This window comes from Ostrea edulis, chromosome 3, assembly GCF_947568905.1.
Source record: "Ostrea edulis chromosome 3, xbOstEdul1.1, whole genome shotgun sequence".
In the NCBI taxonomy this organism is placed as follows: Eukaryota; Metazoa; Mollusca; class Bivalvia; order Ostreida; family Ostreidae; genus Ostrea; species Ostrea edulis.
The window spans coordinates 48,157,721-48,182,678 of NC_079166.1; the positions used below are offsets into that span (position 1 = coordinate 48,157,721).

General features: G+C 35.6%; 1 protein-coding gene and 1 long non-coding RNA gene across 2 annotated transcripts in view; one reads left to right on the forward strand and one right to left on the reverse strand.

Moving 5' to 3' along the window:
* Window positions 1-10,208: 10,208 nt before the first annotated feature.
* On the reverse strand, window positions 10,209-11,378 carry LOC130052599 (uncharacterized). Its single transcript, XR_008800952.1, has 2 exons — window positions 11,012-11,378; window positions 10,209-10,404 (listed from the first exon to the last, which is right to left on the reverse strand). It is a non-coding gene; the product is annotated as an uncharacterized LOC130052599 (long non-coding RNA).
* A 1,924-nt stretch (window positions 11,379-13,302) lies between these two features.
* Window positions 13,303-24,958, forward strand: part of LOC125674124 (uncharacterized) — a 90,345-nt gene continuing 78,689 nt past the window's right edge. Inside the window, exons 1-14 of the mRNA XM_056158016.1 lie at window positions 13,303-13,944; window positions 14,640-14,791; window positions 15,731-15,766; window positions 17,478-17,651; window positions 17,800-18,181; window positions 19,362-19,576; window positions 20,055-20,249; window positions 20,797-20,912; window positions 21,650-21,880; window positions 22,202-22,335; window positions 22,977-23,003; window positions 23,944-24,080; window positions 24,190-24,310; window positions 24,420-24,724. Coding sequence (XP_056013991.1) covers window positions 13,420-13,944; window positions 14,640-14,791; window positions 15,731-15,766; window positions 17,478-17,651; window positions 17,800-18,181; window positions 19,362-19,576; window positions 20,055-20,249; window positions 20,797-20,912; window positions 21,650-21,880; window positions 22,202-22,335; window positions 22,977-23,003; window positions 23,944-24,080; window positions 24,190-24,310; window positions 24,420-24,724 — 2,750 coding nt within the window. The 5' untranslated portion in view covers window positions 13,303-13,419. The remainder of the gene's footprint in view (window positions 13,945-14,639; window positions 14,792-15,730; window positions 15,767-17,477; window positions 17,652-17,799; window positions 18,182-19,361; window positions 19,577-20,054; window positions 20,250-20,796; window positions 20,913-21,649; window positions 21,881-22,201; window positions 22,336-22,976; window positions 23,004-23,943; window positions 24,081-24,189; window positions 24,311-24,419; window positions 24,725-24,958) is intronic.

Genomic DNA, 24,958 nt, shown 5'->3' on the forward strand with positions numbered 1-24,958 from the left:
AACAACTCGTACAAAAATAGGTCGATCATAAGGATACAACATCGCACCAAATTGCAACGTACATACGATACATATGGGTCACTAGTAAAGTAAAGATATGTTTTGTATTATGCTTACATACAAACAGAGCGAAATAAAAAAAAAAAATGCTTCATAAATCTTTTGCGACAACTCGAAGCTGTACGATGGCTGCCATACCAAAAAATTGGGGGAAATATAAAAATACAAAACATTTTGCATATTCAATTTCAGACGGCTATGTTTTGTGGTCGTGCCTCCAAACGCAGGAGTCTGGAGTTTTATTAGTTAAATTGAATTAAAAATTCAGAAAAAAGATCCACCCTCTTCTATATAAAAACAACAGGGTTGCGTTCAAGATCATAACGGCTATAGCCTAGTGGCTGCATGATTTGTGTCATTTTACAAGTTGTCGTCTTTTCCTTATTTTGAGTCGATTAAATGTATCTAATATTATCATTGAGCGGTGTTTTCGTAATTTTGGGACGAAAAGTCTCTAAATATCGTTTTGTTGTCTTTTCGTCTCCAATTAAATAACAAAAAGACGATAAAGTGTAAACTGGCACAAATCAGCCCCTAGGCAAGCCGTAGCGGTTTGTGATCTTGAACGTAGCCTAGGATGGCAAAGGAATTAAGGGGGAGGGGGTCGACAACAACAGAAATAAAAGCCTAAATAAAGATATTGACTATCATTTAAATCGAAACAAGGTCATGTGAAGAACCTAATAGAAAGTACAAAACCAGATATCATATAATATTGGGTACTGAGACCAGGGCTGCGTTCAAGATGGTAGCGGCTAGCCTAGCTGCTAGGCTAGATATCTAGGTATATTGAACGCACTGTATGAATTAACGCTTGTTATTCCTGCGTAGGGCTAGCCTAGCACATCGTTCAAGATCATAGCACTACCGAGTCCTACGTAGCAGCTACGATCTTGAACGCAGCCCTGGATTGACGAAAGTATCACAACCAGATACTACCACCTGATGATCTACTTATACTATATATCGCAGGGAGTACTGATTGCTAGCAATGATCAGCTCAGCTGTCCCAGACACCAACTGTGAGATCATACGGGCAAAAATTAACATAGTGGGAACAACAAACTTATAAATCTGGCCTGTATGAGGCAACCCGAAAACATCAAATGAGAGCAGCATTGAGGAACTCGGGCGAAGCCTGGAGCAAATTCTGTCAAAACTGCTTATTTAATAGCTGGTGGTAATTTCAATCTACCAGGATGGGATTGGAGAACAAAATCCCTGAAACCTGACACAGCATATGCCCTAGCATTCACAAGTTCACTGACATCCTAGACAACAACGACCTTGTCCAACTAGTAGAAGAACCCACTAGATCTTATGGTGACCATCAACCCATCACGTACCACACGTACAAAGATCATCCCAGGAATATCAGATCATGACATAGTCATTGTCTTCTCAGAGGTTGACAATGAAACAAAAACAAACCCCACGTAAAATCCCACTGTATATGGACGCAAAGTGGGAATCGATGAAGTCAGACATAAAAAAATCAGAGACATTGCAATTACAGGAGGGTCCACCGAAGATCTCTGGTGTACATTTAAAGAGAATCCAGAACGCAGCATTTCTACGCACATAAGTAGCCAAACTCAAAGACAATCCCCCGTGACTCTCACCTGAAATCCGCCGACTAATATATCGTCGAGACCGCCTATATCAACGTATGGAACCTAACATCCAAATTCAAGGACTTTAAAAAGCGTCTTGTGCAGAGGGAAATCCGACGTGTCTACTAGAAGTACATTGAAAATATCGTCTCACCGGCAGAAAAGAATCCGCAACAAAGCTGTATGAAACGTTTCTGGACATACATAAATCATTAAAGGACAGATTTTAATGGAATCGCACCTTTAAGAAGTGACGGAATCCTACATACCAATCCCGTGGACCAAGCAACCATACTCAACAAACAGTTCTGGGACAGTCAGCATTTTCCACAAAGGACGCACACTCTAGAGAAGACTTCAATATGAGATGCGATATATCAGGCAGATTCCCCACTTGTGAAAATCAACTCGTTACGGAAAACGGTGTCATGAAGCTTCTATTAAACCCCTCCAAAGCCAAAAACACGAGTAAAGGCAAACAGACCGACGCTCTAATCATGGATTTTTCCAAAGCCTTTGACAAGGTCAGTCATAGTCTATTCGTACACAAGCTCGAGCACTATGGAATCCGAGGACGGGTTAACAGATGAATAGAGGGTTTTCTGCTAAATCGATCCCAGTCAGTCGTAGTCAAAGGGGAATGCTCACCATACATAGATGTGGAATCAGGGGTCCCCCAGGGGAGTGTTTTTGGATACCGTTACATCGGTCACGGCCAATGTATACAAATCTCCAGTTAGACCACTTGTGGAGTATGCATGCAAGCCCAGTATGGGATCCATATGACAAACCTGAAATAGACAGACTGGAAATGGTACAATGTCGAGAGGCAAGATATGTTACCAACAGGAGTGGAAATAGGTCAAGCGTAACTAAGTGACATGCCACATCTGGAATGGAGATCAATGGGGGGGAAAAGAAGGAAAGATGCCCGACTCCCACTGCTCAATAAGATTGAACATGATAAAGGTACCATTAGAAAAGAGGGCTGTCTAGTAAGACCAAGACGTATGACCAGAAACACACACGATCAATGCTACCAAATACCATCTACCATCTCTGTGACTACCGCAAATATTCATTCTGTCCTCGAACCATCAAGGATTGGAACTCGCTACCATCTGGGACACTCCGACAGTGTCATCGCCGTCACTTGAAGACTCTAGGGCTTTTATCCTGTTCTTAATCTTATTCGCATGCGCCCCCAAGTACAATCAACTCGTTGATGGTGGCCATTATCGGGCAGAAGCAGATAGTTGGTAAAATGGGTAGTGAAAACCTGGCCGGGTCATCTTCGTAACCCGATTTTTAAAATTTTTCTTCGTTACTTTATTTTCTTTTTATGTGAATCTTCTTAGTCCTTATCTGGATGATACGTTGGATCTTCGCTACAAAATTTACGGCATAATTTTGCTTCACTTTGAAAATATCAATGATTGTTTATTTCAGGTTGGTAATTATAATGGGTAGCGAGAAAAAAATAAATATTTTTCTGTGATTACACCTATGAGACACGTCAACGAAACTACACGTGATTTAGATAAATATTATATGCTAATTGATCACCCAAATGCTGCATGTACCTGTTATGTGAGTCTTACAATGTATATATTCAATATTTACGATCCGGGTCGAAAGGAAACCGGATACGCGTAACCCTGGCCGAATAGCCGAATGTTAGCTGTCACTTTCATCTTCGACGCATCCGACTTAATTCAACTTCCCTTCAATTGCTAATTATGAATGGATATCACTTTGGAAGTTAGCTCCTGAGCTTTTGAGCACACCTGCGCAGGATGCTGCATCTAATATAAGTATTTACTGGTTCAATACTGATCCCATTGGTGCAAACATATTACACATCTATCACTGTACCCTATCCATTTGAAAATAGTGTGTCAATTCAAATTTTGATAAGGTTTTGCATGGACTATATTTTGTGGCGGAAGGATTGATTAATCAAAAAGTTCTAAATCTGCTTGATATTACAGTTCCTACTTCATTCAATATATCTTCTATTTTTATACTCCTATACGTGTATTTTAGTTTAATAATTCATGATACGAGTAGCTGAGACTTGGAACTAGATCAAATGATGTAATTTGTTAATTTCATCGACATATGTTTCCAAACAGAACACCGATTCTTTAAAAAGTTTAACTTGAATTAATTTACTCGAAATTTTGTATAAAAATTCGACATTTTCGCCATAATTTAAAGCATTTGTTCTTCAATCCCCACTTTGTTAGCTCCATTTTAAATTCTAAGACAAGACCTTGAAAATTATATGAATTTTTAGAAATTGACATTACTCCTAATATGCCTTTTTAAACTCTCAAATTTGATGTCATGAAGTTTTTCGTATATCAAGTGCAAAAAGGTCATTATTTATTTCCATTATACTTGTATTAAACTTTTTTTTATCTGTAGTGTTAGAAGACATGATTAATTATCTATTTCATGTCATGATTTATTTGTGTTGCTTATATCGTGTTGACACCAACAGACAAATAAAGTTCATGTTTAGAACACTGTAGCTCAATAAGAAGCACAGCGACCCCAGTTTTTCTTTTCAATTTCATAATTCTCCTTCAATGTAGAAATTAAGAATACACTTCCCAAAAAATTGACATTACTCCAAATGTCAGGTGCGAACCTCTTTGTACTATTTATATGAATGGACTTTAATCTCACAGGAATAACATAGTAATTAAATTTAATAATTGCTCATCTTTAAACCCTACATTGTTTGTTTTGTTTTTCAGTTTAGATATACACGAAGCACGAATAATTTATCAATCGTTGATAATAATTTGTTAAGATCAGAATTATTAGCAACTAGAGCAGAATAAATAACGCCGGCCCGGGTAATCCGCATCTGTTTTCTTTTTCGCCCGGGTTTGGAAAAATCGCCGATAAGTCAAATACAAGAACAGAATAAATAACGCCGGCCCGGGTCATCCGCGGAAAATCGCCGATAAGTCAAATACAAGAAATAATGCATTGAGTATCAAATTCAACTCTATAAGAATTGAAGAAAGCGAGTTTTCCAGCACCTGGTGCTTAGTTCACAGAAAATATGCAGCAATGTGTGTTTTGGTTTCGCTACCCACTTTACCAGGTTTTATACAATCCATTGCATTCTCTATTTATAGGTAATATGCTAGATTTTGTGCCGAAGACTTTAAATGTATCACTAAGAATATCTATACTTATAAATTAAAAATTTTTGCAATAAACTCCGAAACGCTTGCTCCATGTAACTCGCTGCTTGCACCATTGACATTGATCCATGTGTGAGGTGAAGTCCGTAAGCTATGATAGAATCTTACTTGCTTAGTTAATGTCGTAAATTTGATTAAAAACCTACCTTTGTTTTCGATAAACTACCCTGAAATAGCAAAAAATGAGAGTACAGTAGCGGACACGCTTTGGCGGATCTAAGCCAGTTTTCTTATTGAACTTAAGATGATACAATAGTTTGATCAATGTACAGAAGAATTAAGTTTCGATAATTTTTAAATAAATAAAATATGCATGTTCGTTTTTTCAATCCGCGATTTTAGTCTTGAATCAGCCTTGTGGAAATTTCCAGAACGAAGCATTACATCACTGTGGAAGTTTAGGTCTCTCTCTCTCTATATATATATCGCACATTCTCGGGCCTTTCCGGCAAGTCGAGAAGTTGTGATTGGTTTACAACATGATCAGCATAAATTGTGTAGGTGTTCAGTGTTCGGTATACTTATAATACGTTTGACTAGGCCCATATATATCATTTTATAAAGAACTTCAACGAAGGACACCACACCACACCCCCTTCCGAGACCACCATCTGACACATCGATAAAGTTTTAGATACGAAATTCATCTGAGATTTTCGATGTTCCTAATTTTTTCCCATGATTATATAGAAGCCATTGTTTGTAGTTATTTATTAACAGTTACTGATGTGTACAAACATGGATAAACGCGAAAACAGGTGTTTTTTTGTTTTGTTTTTTTTTTGGTTTTTTTTTTTAGATTTAATCGTGTTCAACTTCAGTGATGACATAGATCATGAAAGTAAGCAATAAGTCGAAAACTGTCCAATATGTCCGATATCGAATGGCCCAGGGCTGTTCTGGGAAGTTTGCACCATATAAATTTGAAGTTAAAATATTTCACCGAAATTAGGTTGTTCTCTACCTGATAATGTCCAAGAAATCAGGCCACTGTTTACAATATAGAAGTTTCTCTGTTTGTTATTCATATAATGCATTATGTTTTAGTTGATTATTGCGTTTGACGAGAAGAACGACGTGTATTCATAATTTTGCCCTTAAATTGTCGCACTGTACAAAAACTACCATTATAAACACATTCACAATACGGAATTTCAAATTTTGAAATTATGAACGACCGTTCATTTTGTCTTTGGCCAACTATTCGGCCTGACTGATTACAATTGCATTCGTAAAATCATTACATGCATCTATACGGAGAGACATCATTTCTGTTACATATAAGGAACATTTAATTTGGAGCTCCATGTGACTTCATAATAATCAAGGTTTGTTTACTGTATGTGATATCAATACATATAACAGAACTTGTGCACGCAATTACATGTATTCTGAAATTCTTCTTAAATTCATTTGAATTAAAGATATCTTTCATTCAATACACGTGCGCCACAATTCAGACACGCATTAAAAAGTCTTTCCTCTATGCAATATTATTTGTGATTTCCTGCGCTTGCGCTGGGTTTCATCTAGTATTCTGTAAGTTTCAAAGCAAACGATGATATATCAACGAAGAAAACTAAAGAAATCGGTTGACGAAGGTGAACCAGCCCGGCCCAGTTTTTACTACCCATTTTACCAACACACACGGGGGGGGGGGGGGGGGGGGGGGCGCTCCCCTGAAAAAAAAACTATTCCTCGGTTTAGCTGGACGATTTAGCTGGTAACTATTTCAGCAACCGCGGGGTGTTTCAGTTGTATATCAAACTATCTAACAATATGCAACCTCCGTGGGGATTACGGGTTCTTTTCCAACTTTTACCCACTATGACCAGAGTAAAACGGCGCACCTGCATGGGTTGCGTTCAGGACCCTAGCGGCTAGCCCACAGACCATGGGCCAGTAACACTTACATTATCTCCCCCTCTAGGGATTTCTCTACATTATGATTTTTTGAAGGTGTGTAAAAATAAAGTTGAACGACAGTTGTTTGACAAATTTATGTAAGGGCGTTTTCAAGACATGCTAATTTGAATTTATCAATTTTTTCGCAAATTCAATATGGCCGTTACCGTCTTCCTTACCGCATTACAGACTGTACAATGGACTGGGGCTTTCCAGAGAGGACATTGGTGATAATTACATGTACTTATAAGACTAGAAGACAAAATAGTATGGAAAGTGATACATATTCTAAAATGGCTACAAAATACATTTTTCATTTATGCATTTCATTCATGTCTTACAGAACAATCATTCTCAATGACAGAACAATACGTACAATACCTATTAAGATGTAAAGTATTGAATAAACAGTATGATAAACGGTACTTTTATAAATACTATAACCCGTAGTAAAAAGTATGTCATGATATATTCCAATCGTCCAAATCCTTGACATAACTCATGGAAATTCCAATAAAGAATTTACGAATGTGATAGATACATACAAAATAAACGTGGATTCTGTTTTGGCACAATAAAAAAATATTTAAAATTCGACCATTCGCACTACTTATGTTTTATTATCTTGTGACATTATTGAATACTTTTATAGTACTTAATGATATTTGCATTTTCTTCGATATATCCCAGGGAACTCAAAATAAAAGAAACCACATAGTCTTCCACATCCGCTTTGTACATAGATAGTGTATTGAACATAAGCAAACTAACAACTCAACTATATGACAAACGGGATGACTTCAGCTTCTCCATCTTCTAATATTCATGTAACAATATTCCATTATCATCTGTATATGTTCTTTATGTCTCTCAACCCATTCATTACACAAGAGCTTGTTCTGCCTATGATCAGTTTTTAAATCGATGCAGACTACTGACAAATAATTTGATGTTACAGGATTTCAACAGTCTCGTTTAGAGTCAGCATTTTGCAAATTATATGCATGGTCGTTACAACGATCTAGTTTGTCAGTACAACCAGTCGTTGGGTGACCGGTCGATAAGGGTGCTTACTATTATACAACCTGAATGACCCGACCCCACCTCTGGTATGTCCAGGAGTTCGTGTTAGCCAAACTCTTAATTTTGTAATCCTTATAATAGTTATGAGATTGATCACGGTTCGTTATCTTCACCTTTTCATATTGAAAATGATATTTACTTACAAATGTTTACCACCATTTTGCATAAAGCGGCGAGAAACTCCCCAGTATCCTGAAACCCCTTGCTTTACAGACATCTTGAAATTGTTACACTCGTGTATCGTAAGGAGCAGATAACCCCTATATGACCCCTATTAATTTAGGGTTCACATGGTCAAATAAAATACTGGACTTAATAATATATCGTCTCCTATATTTTGGCAAGTACATGATGCATATTGTAAAACTTATACGGTACCAATTTTGATGCACCAGATGCGCATTTCGACAAATAATGTCTCTTCAGTGATGCTCAACCGAAATGTTTGAAATCCGAAATAACTATGAAGTTTTAGATCAAAATATAGCCAAAAACAGCGTGCCAAACAAGTGGAGCCAAATTCGTCCAAGGATAAGAGCTAACAGGCTGGTTAACTTTAAAAAGTAGACGTTATATTGCAAAAATGACTACCATGTTTAAAATTTGCAATGGTAGCGCCCCTGATTATTTGAATGAAATTATTCCACATAAACATGAAAGTATATCCCTTTATAATACTAGAAACAATGATAAGTTTTACATTCCAAAATGCAGATTAGAGTTATTCAAAAAATCATTTGTACCTGACTCTGTAAAACAGTGGAATTTATTAAATGTTGAAACCAGAGAAGCCATCTCAATCAATTCATTCCGCAAAAATATAATAACAGACATTACAATACCACCATCATATTACTCTTTTGGAAAACGATATATCAACATTATTCATACAAAGCTAAGATACAACTGTCACCCAAAGTCAATAAAAGCGTGCAATTGAGGGTTTCAAAATCATGGTTTATCGACCATTCAAAATATATATCGTAACATGCCTTTATTAATGGTAAATATCTGTTGAACACTCACCTCAAATTGTTTCAAGTTAAGTATGACAGCTTTTTTTTTTACAGTAGGTCAAAGTATGGTATATTTTTCGAGATTTTTCTCACATGTAACCATCGTTACCGAGTCCTTGACATGATAATATGTAAGAAAAACATTAATTTTCCATGTATTATTCCATATCTTGTATTGGAATTGACTGAGCATATATTTTTCTAATTTGCGAAAGACAATAAATACAGGTTTTCAAAGAAAATATTTAATCAACACAACAAGAAATTATCTGCTGTAAAGGTCAGCAATAAGATTTTAAGAGCGCAGAATAAACGACTAGATATCACTTTCAATATCTTTGAAATGGCAGAAAATAAAATTGATTAACAAATATTCTCGAACAGTTCAATATGTATGAAACATGAAAACAAAAGACTAGCAATAGATATAGAACGATAGCTTTTATGTATGTAAATGAAGTAGCGCTATAATTATGTAACGTATGTTTCAACACTTACACAACAGTACATCCATGAAAATATTATGCCAAAACGATGTCATCATCAGTTATTCTTTACGATTGATGTTGCAAAATCATAACAACATCACTTAATTCAATGGAAATACCAATTTTAATAGAAATATAACGTAGACAAGCAAAAAATATTACCAAATGTGTCTTTTCTTCTGAATTTGTTAATTTGCAATAAATATGCTATTAAAACAAAAGTAAAAGATTGATGTTTCGCTATTCAAATGCTCATGATTCTTATAGAAATAACAGACACATGTTTTGAAACCTGGATTGCTCTTTGTTATAATAAACAATGAAAGTAACGTATGTTTCTTATTTTTCCTTTCATTACTGTAAACACATAATTTCCATTCAAAAAATGGAAAGAAACATATTTACCCATTTCTAACAATCTGTTTACAATAATAATATAAAGAAAATGTTTAATTTCCCAACATTTTGATTAAATGTATACCGAATCTTATGTTTTTGTTGGTTATTTTGGAATACCTTTCCATAGAAACTGTCAGTATAATCCACCACGCGGTGTTATGAATGAATATTTAACGTGAACCTTAAGACATAGATGTCCCCTATTGATTTTGAGGTCAAAAGGACAACGGTTAAACTGCTCTGGACATACGCTATTGTCCGTTGAGAAGTCTTTCCTTGATAGACATCAAACTTGAAACACTAGTGCCCCCTTATGAATAGATGACCCCCATTGGATTCCAAGTCACAAGGTCAAAGGTCATACAAAATTACTCAAATGACCAGTTGCTTATAAGTATTTTGAGAGACAAAACTTACATGTATCATTATGGTAGCCTTTGACCGGTAGTTAAACCTTTATTTTCACTGTCTATACAGACATTCTACCTTTTCAGTATTGCCACAAGGGGAGCATATAATATTATTTCTAAAACATTTTTTCATGGTTGTTCTTATGTTTTAATGCATTTTTTTTCATGGTAGTTATTCTGTACTTCTGCTCTCACAAGCGCCATTTCTGAAAAAATAAATAAAAAATTAAGAACAAGTAGAATAGTATTACGTAACGGAATTCCTGGTAACATACGTTACACTCAGATAAAATATTTTTTAATGATTTCTCTATAAGATTGCGTAGAACAATCATCAGAGATTAATCCCTTCATTTCTAAGGTATATTATGAAAAGATGCTGAATTCTAGCAAATTGATAAATGTAGAGTTGCATAGTTACATGTATCATAAATAGGACAGTAGCAGAGAAAAACATGGTCTGTATTTGCAGAGGATATCTGTATATGCTGGTGAATACGGGAACAATAACACATTTGTTTCTTCATAACATAGTTGATATTCAACAAACATATCGTTAATGATGATATTTTGTCAATATGTAGTTCAATATTTGATGTCTAATCAAGCATTTCATTAAGTAGCATACGTTACTTTGAAAAATGTATGTTACCAGCGTTCTACTCAATGTAATTCTTACACCAGAGGAATTTCGAGATATTTGGAATACGATATACATTCTTTGATATCAGAAGAAGAAATTCAGACCAAAACATTCCATCTGCTTAATCAATATTGTATATCAAACATTGCAGTTGTTGTAACAGTACTTACCGTAAGAGAAAATTAATCCTAATTCTCAAAGTTTAACACGTATTGACTTTCAAACTCAAATGTTCATAGTAGACATTCATGTCGTATACCACATCATGCAGACAGAGAGCAAAAATACGCGGGAAATTGTGATATCATTCCTTTTAATTAATTTCTCGGTAACGAATGTTACATCACGAATGTTACATCTTGACACGTTTGTCAAATTTCAGACCAACCAATGACTTCTGCAAAAGAAATGTTTATATTTTCATTCTCTGTACAGTACGAGATTTTCATAAAAGGGGTAACATTTGCTCTGCAAATACGTTTTCATAAAAAAAATTATTGTATCGTATGTTACATTTCTAAAATCAGAATGCAAAATTTTGAGAATAATGATGACTTCTTCTCAATGCCGCATCCAAATATCGCTTGATGAATATTTTCCCAAAGTTTTTGAATATTTTAACGCCAAAATAGATCAAAAACATAAAGATAATACGAAATCTTTGTTCATACATTGGGTGTTTAATTGACCCTATGATCACATAATATAATCTGGCGACATGGAGTTATATATACACCACTGCTTAAAATCATACGCAAATTGTGTTAAACTTTTATTGAATGAAAATTTAGGAAATACAAATGATATAAACGCAAAGAAAATTAAAAAAACACGCTCTCAGATTTTTATATTTGCTTGTTCAATTTTAAAAATTGAGTCGGCGACAGTCACGTTTGTTACAAAATTAGGGTATCTACGCTTCCTACCAAGTTTATAAGTAAAGGGGAAATAAAAAGTATACCATGCCTAGGGAGGCTATGGGTCCATGAATGTATAGCACACAAAATATATGATTTGATATAGCTTATTTTCTAATAAAGTGCCGGCGACATCGATTGCACGCTTTTATTGACTTTGAGTGTGTATACTTAATTATGATCTTTATAAATTAAATATTACAAATTCTCCGTTTTGTACATGTGGACATACTAATAAAGATATATATCATTTCTTTTTTGCTTGTAAAAATTACTCCAGGGCTAGAAATGATCTTTTTAATCGCCTTTTCATGCTTGACTTGGTTAATATTGATACAAAATTGTTATTATGCGGTGATGTCAATTTACCTCTGCAAACTAATATAACTATTTTTTCAGTTGTTCATAAATTTATAGAAGAAACTTGTAGATTTGTTTAATCATTGTACATTATACCTGTTAATTATTACCTTGCATGACATATTGTAATATTTTAGGAGAGGGACTTGTAAGTTGTCAGAACTTGTTCCCAATCCTTTTGATTTCATCAATAAAATATGTTCAAAACAAATAAGAGCTATGCATGAGGGAGATAATCCTTAATTTTGAAATGAATTTCTAAATTTTATAACAGCAATTAAATATACATCCGTATTTTCAAGCTAGTAACGAAGTACTTAGCTACTGGGCTGTAGAGACCCTCGGGGTATGTATAACCCTTTTAAAAAAATTCCCACGGGGGCGGGGGTTGGTGCGACGAGGGGGCATTCATGTTTCTGAAACATATCTTAGTTGTAACTTATCTTTTTTTTTTCCGTGGCGTTGTCCTCCCCTACCAAACATCAGAAATTTAATATAATAATTCGTGTTTTTCGTACTAGGATATTTTCTTGCCACATTCTGAAAAATAATCTCAGATGGTTTTTATCACAGGACAGGCAATTGAAGTATGGACACTACTACCACCACCACCACCCCTTTCACCCCCACCCACCCCAAATCAGAAGGGGGGGGGTAGTGTCCATACGTCTATAACACAAAACAAAAAGTCGAAAAAGTTGAAAAGACGACAAAATTCAGGCGAGAAGACGATAAAGAATACCTGCAAATTAGCGACCTATTTTGTCGTCTTTCGCTAAATTGGCATTTTCAGTTGTCGTCTTTTCGATAATTAGCGATTTTCACCTCGAAATAACGAAAAGTCGTAAAGACGACAAAATACAGGCTTCCCCGTTAATACTGCTGTCTGATTTTACAGCCCTCCCCCCCCCCCCCCCCCCCCCCCCCACAAAGAATTTGTTTAAAAAGTCGGAGAGGGCTACTTTATTGCAGCTAGGTCTATATAAGCCTTTTCTCTTTGGGTAATGCGACGTATACCCTGCGGAAAAATTAATGTCAAAGTAGTCTTACAGACGCTCAAGGACGCAGGTGAATATGAGAGACAATCTAAAGTTTATTTTTGTTTTTGAGATGACCACCAGAAGTTACACCGCGGCGGGTTAAAGCGTGTTATAGACAATGATTCCAGCAAGGTGCTTGATCCGGGTTACTCGTAACCAACAACAATAAGTATGGCGGCGTACATTAGGTTGCACCCGCGTCCCTTTGCCAAAGTTTGATAATGATTTATTGTTAAATTGCAAACTTTTTGAAAGATAAAAATGGATGAAAGACATTGGTGGATAGCTGGGAAAATCCAGGAAACCTTCAAAATTGGAGGATATGACAATCCCACGCTACTTGAAGATTTCATGACTGAAGAGGCCACATTGAATAAAATCAACAGATTTTTGAAAGCAGGTGGTCCATGTAGGCTATTTTTCTCGTGTGCTAAACAAGAAAGCGACGTGTTGTCAACCAGAGAACTCAACGTTACGGGAACATTAGCTGCTCTGAAAGATGCAGATTTGGACAAAGTCAACATTCTGTATTTCTTACGAAATAGAGTTGATAAAGATGTTGATACAATCAGGTATGAGAGAGATATATTCTGTGGAGAGCTCAAACACAATACGATTGAGACACTGGTCACCCTTTTGTCTGACGTTTATAATCCGCTGATCAGAGCCCAGAAGGAGTGGGGTGAATGCAACATGGAAGGCCAAACAAACCTGAGCCACAGTATGGACAAGTTCCTGACAGCTCTGAACGAGTCTACAGCCTCCATGCACCACTCAAAACAACTGGTAATAATGAAGACATAATTATTTACATGTATCTTGCTAAATGAAAAACATGTGGTAGTGTGCTAAATGAACTTTTTGGGGACTTGATAGACATTCGGTGTACTACAATTTTGGTTTCTTTAGATCAATTCCTGTAAAATAAGAGTATTAGTTTAGAAATTAGTCTCACTTTCATTTATATTCAGTTTTGATTTCTAATAATATTGTATTTTTTCTATTTCACTTTGTTCAGTGTTACTGTCACAGTTCACTTATCATCAACCATTGCCTGTGACGTCATTTTGCCATTGCTTTATATATATGATTTATTGACCAATTATTGACCCACAAGGAACAATAACATTTAAAAAAATTTATGAATAATCTCGGCTGAGATTCAGTCTGGTTGGATACCTTGACCGTTGGCCCGACCAAATCCCAGAGCAGTCCCTCACAATTCATTAATGTCTGAAAACTTGCACTCGGCTATAAATGTGAATGACTCCTCTTATTTTTACACACCCAATTTCTTCATTTTTCGGTTACAGTGTCCTTTAATTGTTTTTGAAGTTTCAAGGTTTTAACCTTGGTCTATTGGTGGGTAATGCTATTGTATTTAAGTTTGTCAAAAAAGTTGAAATTTTAAAAAATTTCTTGAACCACACTGCTTTTGAGTAATTCTAAGTGATAAACGCCCTTAATATTTTTCACATCAGATGCTGAAACAACCTGAAAACATCATTCTGAATGACTTCAAGCAGCACAGAGCAGCAGCCTTGGACGCTCAGCTGATTGTCCAATATGAGGAACTGGTGACTGACTGGATCAACACCATAGAAACCATGTTGAATGACACATCGGATGAAAGGTACACACTACACAAGTAATCCTGCCACATGGTGTACCGTTTACAGTTTTACTCCTCCCTGACATCATTCTGCTTTTATTCCAAATTCAGAACACGTGTATGTTCATCATGTTCACAGTCCAGACCAACTACGTGTACTTTTTATTCTCTGAGTCATGCGGACACCCATCATCCATTATTATCATTGCAATTTAATATTTTCTCCCTGCTGTACTAGTAATATGAGGTGAACCTGCTTTATGAAAATTCCAAATTTTGAATTCTTCCAGGAGTTCTCTATCAGATCATTTGGTTAATGCAGTGCATCCTCAATATATTGCCAACTTTTGTTCAAGACCAATTTGGGCAATAAATCAGGGGTGGCAATATAACAAATTAAAGTCATTTGGGCTCCATTCTGTATCATAAACATGTAGATAATCTTGAGCAATCATTTGTAATTAACCTGAATACCTTGTCCAGACTGTCACACCTCACCACACTGCTCTCAAAGTACAAGTGTGATTACTGATGGGTGTTAGGTAATTAGCATTATTATTAAGGGTAAACCCTATAAAATTTGCCTATTTGTTCTTGGCATATGGCACTATGCGGGATTGGCATTATAATAGGGGTATTAACATGGGGAGAAATCTGTTCTTCAGGATTTTCAGGCAGTAAGCGGGGATGGCATTATAACAGGGGGGGGGGGGGGGGGGGCAATATATCGAGGGAGCACCCTGTAATAGTTAATTGTCCTTTTGCATCAATTAAGGATGCATTTTTTCTTACCATTCATATCACTGGTTTCAAATACTATGACACAAATTTCCAGTGCATTCCTGAACAAATTTATCCTTCACATCATTTAGCACAGTCATAATATGCATATATATCCTGCATTTTGTGGTGTATGTTGAAATGAATGTACATTGTTTTGTTATTTCTTACAATTTGTAGGACAGTTGTCTTTCCTGATGAACCTCCCACTTATAGGTGAAATTTGTCAAATGCTGTGATCAGCAATTAATGAGCTGAATTTAAAAGTAGCATTTAATAGCTTTGAATTTTTTGTTTAATGTTTCTAACTGTAGTAGAATTATTTATGAATGCCTGTTTGAATTTTATGTACATTTGTTAATGTTAAGTGTTTTTTCTAAAAAGTTGGACAGAGTTTAATCAGTTTTATGAAAAGAATATAGATGTCAATGTGCTAATCAAATTAATGTTGTGCTAATCACAAATGAAAGGCTTTGAACTAATAAATCAATACTTTAGAAAATGTAATGAAATGTTTGTGTCATTTGGTTGAGCATTAACATAGTCTGTTTTAGGAATAAGTAGATGGGGAAAAAATACGAACCCAATATATGTTTTAAATTCCTAATTTGAGACGTTGATTACTATAGACAAATATTGACCTTGACCTTTCAGAATGTCCGATCCGAGGTAAATCTATTGTGGATGTCTAACTAACACAAAGTTTAGCTTCAACACTTGGAGTGTTGCTAGGAACACTGTACCCTCAAAATATAATTGTCATTTTTTCTAGATGCTTTTACCGTACATGTACACCAATCATGTGCATCCTAAAATTCCTACCATGTGTATGCTTAGATTTATATTTAGTTCAAAGATTGAAAGTTAGTGAATGCAAATTCTGTTTTAGATTGTAGAATTTTTAGGATGTGCATTTTGGAATTTAGTTTTTAAAAACACAAAAGTTTTTTAGAATTGAAATACCTGTTGAAATAATTTTGAATTTTTTTTTCTTAAAAAGAAAAGGTTGATATTTTTGTCACAGGAATTCATATAGAGCACACTTTCATAGATTTTAAACCCCAAGAGTTTTTTGACACACAAGTCCTGGCATTTGTTTGGGTTTTTTTCTCTCGAATTACATAGAAGAGTGTGTGTGTGTGAGTGTGATTTTAAGTCACCATGATGACATTTCCCCCTAAAACAACATTTTAATCCTTTCGTCTGTATTGTATCATGTTTATCTTTGTGTGTTAGATGAGTTTTTGAAGTCTTGTAAGTAGATATTATGTATAGAATATGTAATGCATATGATCAAGTTATAAATTCATTAAGATACTGGTATATATACTATGTAGTGCTACATATGTATATCATAACATATTCAGGCTCATTAATTAAACTCTGATATAAGTGAAATCAAATAGACCCAAGTTTTATCAACAGACAAGTCATCAGGTATTTCATATACATGTATGTTATGATGTCTTAAGTCATTTGAGAAAGAGAGAGAGATAGAGAGGAGACACACAGATAGAGAAAGACAGAAAGAAAGAGAGACAGACATAAAGAAAGAGAAACAGAGAGAGAGAGACACACAGAGATAGAGAGGGACACAGAGAAAGACAGGGATAGAGATAGAGAGAGAGAGAGAGAGAGAGACACACACACAGACATAGAGAGACTTAAGAGACATACAGAGACATAGAGAAAGAGAGACACCAAGAGAAAGAGAGACACAGAAAGAAACACAGAGAGACTCATAGAGAAAAGTACACATGGGGAGAGAGACAGACAGAGAGAGAGAGAGAGAGCTGAGACAGACAGAGAGTATCAGAGAAAAATATTTTGGTGCTAGGAGAGAAAAAAATAGATTGTTTAATTTTGAAATATTTTTATGACGTTGCCAAATGACAAAATAACATTCCATAGTGCCTTGAATTTTAAGGTTTATGGATCCCAATGCTGGTCCATTATCAGAGTTAGAAAGATGGCGGCGTCGTCAACGGTTACTGACCAGTATTACAGAACAGCTGAAAAGTAAAGAATGCAAAGCAGTGATAGGTGTCTTGATAACAGCTAAGTCCAGATTGCTGAAGAAATGGAAAAATGTGGATGCTCAGTGAGTGGGAATGTTTTGATTGTAAACTATATAAAACCTTTTAGGTAATGCATTTATGGACTTAATTCACTTGAGAGTTCCCATGTTTGTGCTTCCTTTCAAATTTTATGAACTGTTTCAGTTTTTAAATTTTACATTTGATTTTTAGGATTACTGATGCCATGAATGACACCAAAGACAAAGTGAAATACCTAGAATCTCTGAGGCGCCATTTTGACCAGCTCTATCAAGATGCAACACCAGCCTCCATCATTAACAACGCCATTCCAGGTATAGTCAACAGCGTGCGCCAGATGGACTCCATTTCCCGGTACTATGCCAGAACTGGTTTTCTTGGTATTGTATTTACCAAGATCACGAACCAGCTGGTGTTAGCCTGCAAGGAGTACATAAAGAATTGCACCATTACTGCTTATGACGGAGATGAATTGTGGGTAAGAATCAAGGAGGAAATCAGAAATCGAGATTCGTTGCCAGTAGTGGACCCACAGCAAAGACTGCTGAGAAATCAAGTGGAGGCAAAAATTAAGGTATACTATCTAGCATATACAGATGATTACAAATCATAGGCTAGATACTGTATGTGTACTAATTTTAGTGTGTTCGAATTTTGGTACAATTCAAGCTGATACATTATGTGACACACTGTAAAAGTGGTAATTTACACATGGGGGAAATTTACACTAATTACGAGGTCAAGTAATAAGCATGTAAATGTCCCCCACATGTGTAGTTATAAATATTTGATATGATATATATTATCTTCAGTTACCGCGTAATTTAACCCCACGTGTAATGTTGAATGTGGAAAAATGCGTACTTAACCCCCAGCGTAAATAACCACTTTTACAGTACTGTTAACCCCCAGCGTAAATAACCACTTTTACAGTACTGTTAACCAACTTTTTTTCACGAGCGAGAAATTTTCACGAGAATAGTGAGAACCTAATCATTGGAAATACTTCTCACCGTGAATCAGTCCATTAATGTCTCTTGTATTTGTTTAAGATAATCTAAGTCACGAAAATTAGTCGCCGTGAAATAGTTCATCACTGGTAAAGCCCAAAATAAAGAAGTTGCAAGTAAAAGTTGATTTTCAATAATCATGATATAGTACAACTAGTACTTCTTCTATGTGTGATAAATTTTTGGATGAACAGAGATTTTAATATTTTAGTGCAACCATAAATTAGTGCTTGTGCTACTCTGCTGAAATCACACTAAAACAAGTACACCATAATGCTAGAAAGTTCAGAATTAGAAGGAATAATTTTAATTAATCAAAATTTCCTAGTAACAGCATTGTGAAGAAATCTAAGTACAGTACAAATCTAATGAATTTTTGAAATGATTTGAACACTGATTAAAACAAAGAATTTATTTCAGTACAGTAAAACATGGTTACAACAAAATTTACATGCTTATAATGAATTCATGCTTACATTGAAATGATTTTCATTCCCTATAGTATTAAAACATATTCATGAACGTATTGGATAAAAAGAATAATTACGTTTAAAATGAATCAAAATTGTTTGTCCCCCAGCACTTTGCTATAAGATCGTTTTATTGTATAAGGTTTTATTCAAAGACTCTAGAAGTTCGACAAAATAAATCTATTTTATCTTTGACATAGCTCTGCACCAGAACACATACTTTTTCTATGACACAGTAGCATTTGAACTGAAATGGCCCATTTTATAATTTCAGCAACAAGGTGCCCTGACTAGAGGAAAGACCAAGGAGGGGAAGGATCTGGGTTTACAGGACGACAGTTTGTACGGCAGACTGAAGGCATGCCTGACCCTACAAGGATACTACAGGGAGACCCTCAGGTCACTCAGAGACTCCCTCGGGCAGACCACCAACATGTCTCACTTCCCCTCCCTCAGTAGTGTGGGGGGACCTGGCAGTTTTACTACCAGGTAACTATGTTTTTGTGTTTCCTGTAGAGTGTATGTGAAAAGGCAACCAGACTCAGGAAAACAGTAGGTAAAGGGGCAGAAGTGGCAACTATGGAAGATGGATAACGTGAATGAATGCAGCATTTTTGAGAAATATCACACAAGGCTGAACACCCCTCCAAAAAAAAATCCTTGATCTTAATACAGATCTCTTCCCATATCGCTTGTTGCAAGTTACAAGGTCCATATTTCTTTGGTAAAACTGTATACATTTATTATAATGGAAAATATTGCATGTGTATGTGTTTACATAATCCTGCTAACTAGCAGATGGACAAATGACATAAAAAGCTAATAGGTCATTGCCTTGGCAACTTATTAGGCATAGTGATGATTATTGAATACTGTTGGATGAGAATTTACATGTAATAGAAAGTCAATATGAAGAAAGTAAGTGATTTTAGGTGAAAATTGTGAATACAAATCTTTTCTGTTTCAGATCGAAGCCCAGCAATGCTTCACGATCAGGGCCATCTGTGTCTCCTAAGAAAGGAATCTCCACTCTAATGACGAACGATGCTGGCCATGGTGTTTCTATCGCTGATGAAGATGCCATTATGTCACACATGGACAGCTACTGTAACCGGATCAGACAGCTGATTGATGTCATCAATACACTGGCTCAGTACAACAAGTAAGAGATTAAATAATCTAAGCACTTAGGATTTTCATGTCAGGTTTTGAATGAAATGTACTTGATAGATTGTATACAAAGTATTATGTCTGAGTGATAATATATAAAAGCTGCCTGTGTTGTGTTGAGATCAGTCCCTAGACCAGTCCCTATGTTGCAGACTCAGACTGACACAGTGAGGGTTTTTGATTGTCTCATGACATGGAACCACAGTGTGTCATCAGTTAGTCCTAATGTTTTTTCTCATCCTAAAAACTGTTGAATGTTTGATGATTGCCATTTCTGAAAGTCTGAGGTCAGCCCTGAGATTCCATCCTTGATGGCTTGTCACACAGCGAACACTCTGCTAACTGAACTTTAAGAACATACATAATAGTTTGTAAGGAAGGGTTTTACATGAGAGAGTATGGTGGTCGCTTTCTTGGATAAGTTTTCTTCATGTATCCCAGTCTCTTCCCTCGCTGATGGTCACCTTACATCTAGCATCCAAGCCAACAATTCATTATCTGTCACATGTTAGTGGTATAAAGGTTATACTATTTTAAAGGTTGTCTACCTCCACCATTGGAGTTCCCAAACCCAGGAAGGAGGACCTTGTGGTGGATGATGAAGACAGTGATGAGTACAAGTACAGGAAATACCGAGAGAACAAAGCCAACAAGTGTAAGTCATACAGGAGTGTAAGTCACTAAACAAGTCATACAGGAGTGTAAGTCACTAAACAAGTCATACAGGAGTGTAAGTCACTAAACAAGTCATACAGGAGCTGTAAGTCACTAATCAAGTCATACAGGAGTGTAAGTCACTAAACAAGTCATACAGGAGTGTAAGTCACTAAACAAGTCATACAGGAGCTGTAAGTCACTAATCAAGTCATACAGGAGTGTAAGTCACTGAACAAGTCATACAGGAGTGTAAGTCACTAAACAAGTCATACAGGAGTGTAAGTCACTAAACAAGTCATATAGGAGCTGTAAGTCACTAAACATGGCTCATACAGGAGCTGCAAGTCACTGAACATGGCTCATACAAGAGCTGCAAGTCACTAGTTTAAGCTTTGAATGTCATGGAAAATAAGATGGATGCTAAAAAAAATCCGGGAATATCAGGCTTTCTAAAGTGGTTGAATTTTAAAATTTCTTACCAATCTTTGTCGAAATTTTGAAGTATTGCATATTCTTAATTTTGTTATTCAGTTATGAATCTACTAGTATATATTTTACTAGATGAAATTCATTGACTCACTTTCTTTGAGTAGAATTGGGCATAGAAAATCAATGAAATCAATGAAGGGTCTTGATAAGTCTGTATGAACCATGCTGATTAAATCAGAGCCCACCTTATTTATACAGAGTCTGACTTCCCAGAAATACAATAAATGTATGTTAATTTTCTTACAGTGGAGTATGATGATGAGGAAGATGAGGGCATAACCATCACAGTTCCCTCCCCTGAGAGGAGTGGACTGAGGGCCATCAAAGAGGCTGAGGAGAACCAGGAGGACAATATCTCCGAAATTGAGGAGTCTGCGGAATTAAAAGAGAAAGCAGCTGCTCAAGAGGATGCTGATGATGTGTTTGAATCTGTGAACAACAACAAGGGGCTCAGTGAAGAGGAGCTCATGGTACTCAGTACGTAATATTTGTATTGGTCAATCACTTTAACCAGATTCCTGCAGGTGTTTCATTTGGGACATAAATACAAAAGAGAAAAATAGGAAAATATGCAAAGTGATCTGTAAAATGTATGCTAAATATTACGGTATATACTGTTAGGTGAACTTTCAGAAAATTTTTTAAATTTACCGAGTTGTCAAAGCAAAATATGGTGTATTAGATTTCCTAGCAGTTTGTGATAAGTAAGAATGGGAAGATGTTAATGTGTAGATGTGATCAGACTGATCATTCTGTGTAGTTAAGAGGTATATGTGTATTTGTACATTTCACCAATAGGGCGGTACTTCCCGGAGGATGAAGAAGAGGAAGGACCCAGCATTTCAGCCATTATTTCAGAACATCTTCAACAGATGACACAGGCCATGAGTGACAACGTCACCACAAAAACCATGCTGGATGTGGAATCCAAGGTAATGACCTCTGACCTTTGAGTATAAAATCTAGAATATCAGATGTGTGAGGTGTGGCATTATAAAGAAGGAACTATTAGATGATTTCTTTTGGGGGAAAAATTAAATGGATACTTTTAATGATCTGATGCAATCTATAGTGTTGATTTTCCTTTGACATTTGTCATGTTTGTTAGTATGAACTGATGTTTTGATTTTATGCACCATGCAGACTTGATTTTCATTAACATTCACGGACTCCTGTGTACACCCGTTTTAACATACTACACTGGCTTCAGTTGGAAAGGTTTTGATATTCCATCAGGCACCATCTTTATGTCACTGACCAGAATTGTTTTCAGGATTCTCTTGTAGAATCACTTGTTTTCATGGGGTCAGTTTTTGGTGGTTTAAGAAAAATGAGTTCGTTGGTAAGGAATTGACTTTGTCATTGACAAATTGATATTCTTTATTGTAGTTCAGTTTCTCATTGAGGATTTAAATTTTACACCATGATATTAATGAAAATACAATCCCCATGGAAATTAATGATTTTGTAATATATGCTCTTTCACATAAACTTTTATCGATGTCTACTGATATTTCCCACCATCTATTGTTAGATACATTCTATAAAGTTAGCAATCAACCTTTTTTCACAGACTCGTTACTATGGCATGCCTGGATTGGTAACTCTTTCTTTGAATGTTTATCTTTGATATATAATATTTTAGCAGATATAGGATTTTATATGAAATTGTTTTCCTTTTGAGTCCTTTGAAATACTTCCATTTCCCAACATGCTAGAATTAGAGACTGACTTACGTACAGAGCATGATGATTTACAGAGATACAATTTCATTCACCTCCTCGTATTCCCCTGCATGTTCAGCTTTTCAAACAAACATTATTGATGATTGTTGTTGTTTTTTTTACCTGGCCTTTTGTGCAAGTTTAGCATCAAATTCATGATGTAAATGTGATGAAATGTTTGCATGCATTATAGAATGGTGAATTTTAGTCTTATGTCTGCTATTTGTACATGTATATAGGAAACTGAAATTTTCCTTTTTGTCCTGAACTGTAACTTGGAGTGAAACAGCTGTGTGTACATGTATCATGCGATACTGAGCTTTTATCATATTCCAGAAATTACATGATTATTTCTCTCAGTATTTATTTTCTTGTTTGTTTCACATCTAAGTTTTTGACACAATACAATATGCTTCAATAACTTTGCAGATATATGATGTACCAATGGAAATTCAATGTCTACATGATTATATGGGAAATGCTTTAGTCTATTGTACTTGCAGCATCACCTAGCATGTATCTTGAAATTTATAGTGCTACCTTTTCATATGAAATCATAATATTTTTTCCACCAGTTTGAAGTTTACATTCTGCCTTAAAATCATTTCTGAATGTTTACATTTCTTTTCTAGATGTGTCTTATTTACAAAAACTTAGATTTAGAATTATATTGATATGTAATAGAATTGAGTAATGAATGTTTATTGTCTTTGAAGTCTCTGATAGTAAAAGAAAATTGTCATTATGGGAAACCATTAATTATATTACTGTTTTGATAATACATGCAGCTTAATATGTACTTTTACTTATTCAAAGGATAAAGACAGATTTGAAGACTATTATACCAACTTTGCACAAATTGTCACTGACTTGGAGACTTTCCTTGCTGCATACCTTCATGCCATATTCATTGGGAAAACCAAAACACAGCAGGCATTGGACACAATCACCAGGTATGATAACATCTGTTGTTATTCAGTTAATGATGATAATGATGATGAAATTGATTATGATGATGATTGAAATAGACAATATACTGTCAGGAAAAAATTATTATTCCAGATTTACCCCAGTCCAAAACAGACCAGGAATTAGAATTTGCATCTCAGAGAAATTTGTTGAAATTTTCAATTGGTATGAATCAGACCTGGAAGAAGTCCATCAGATTTATGATGCTCACAAGGTAATGATAAAAATAGGTGAATTAAGCAGAGATACTTCCACCAAGTGTATCATAGTCTTTAACAATGGAAGTAGAATTGTATTATAGATATAATCTGTCTTTTGTCTAGAATAACCCTCAGTTGGTTAGGAATGCTCCCCCAGTAGCTGGAGCCATCCACTGGTCTAGACAACTACTCAAACGCATTGAGGATCCCATGAAGATTTTTCGTGACAACAAGGCTGTGAATCAGTTAGGTGACTTTGGCAGGATAGTGCGGATCTACAACAAGCTTGCAACTGCTTTGGTTACATTTGAAAGCCTGTGGTTCACCCAATGGAAGAACAGAATTGACCATGCTAGGAATGGACTGAGAGCCACTCTCTTTGTACACCATCCCACCACTGATGAGATTGTTGTCAATGCCGATGAAAGGTAATGGTTGTTAGATGTTGTCAAGCTGAAATTTCCACAACTTGGTGTTATGTCCTGAGCTGTGTTGTGCCCCGGGAATTTTATATCTAACCTTGTGGAACTTAAAATTATCAACAAAATTTAAAAAGCAGTTTACATCTACTTTATAACAAGAAAACTGCAAAGGTACATATAGTTATCTTTGTACTAAGTTATTGATGTGTATATATGTATTTGAACTTTATTTAATTTTTC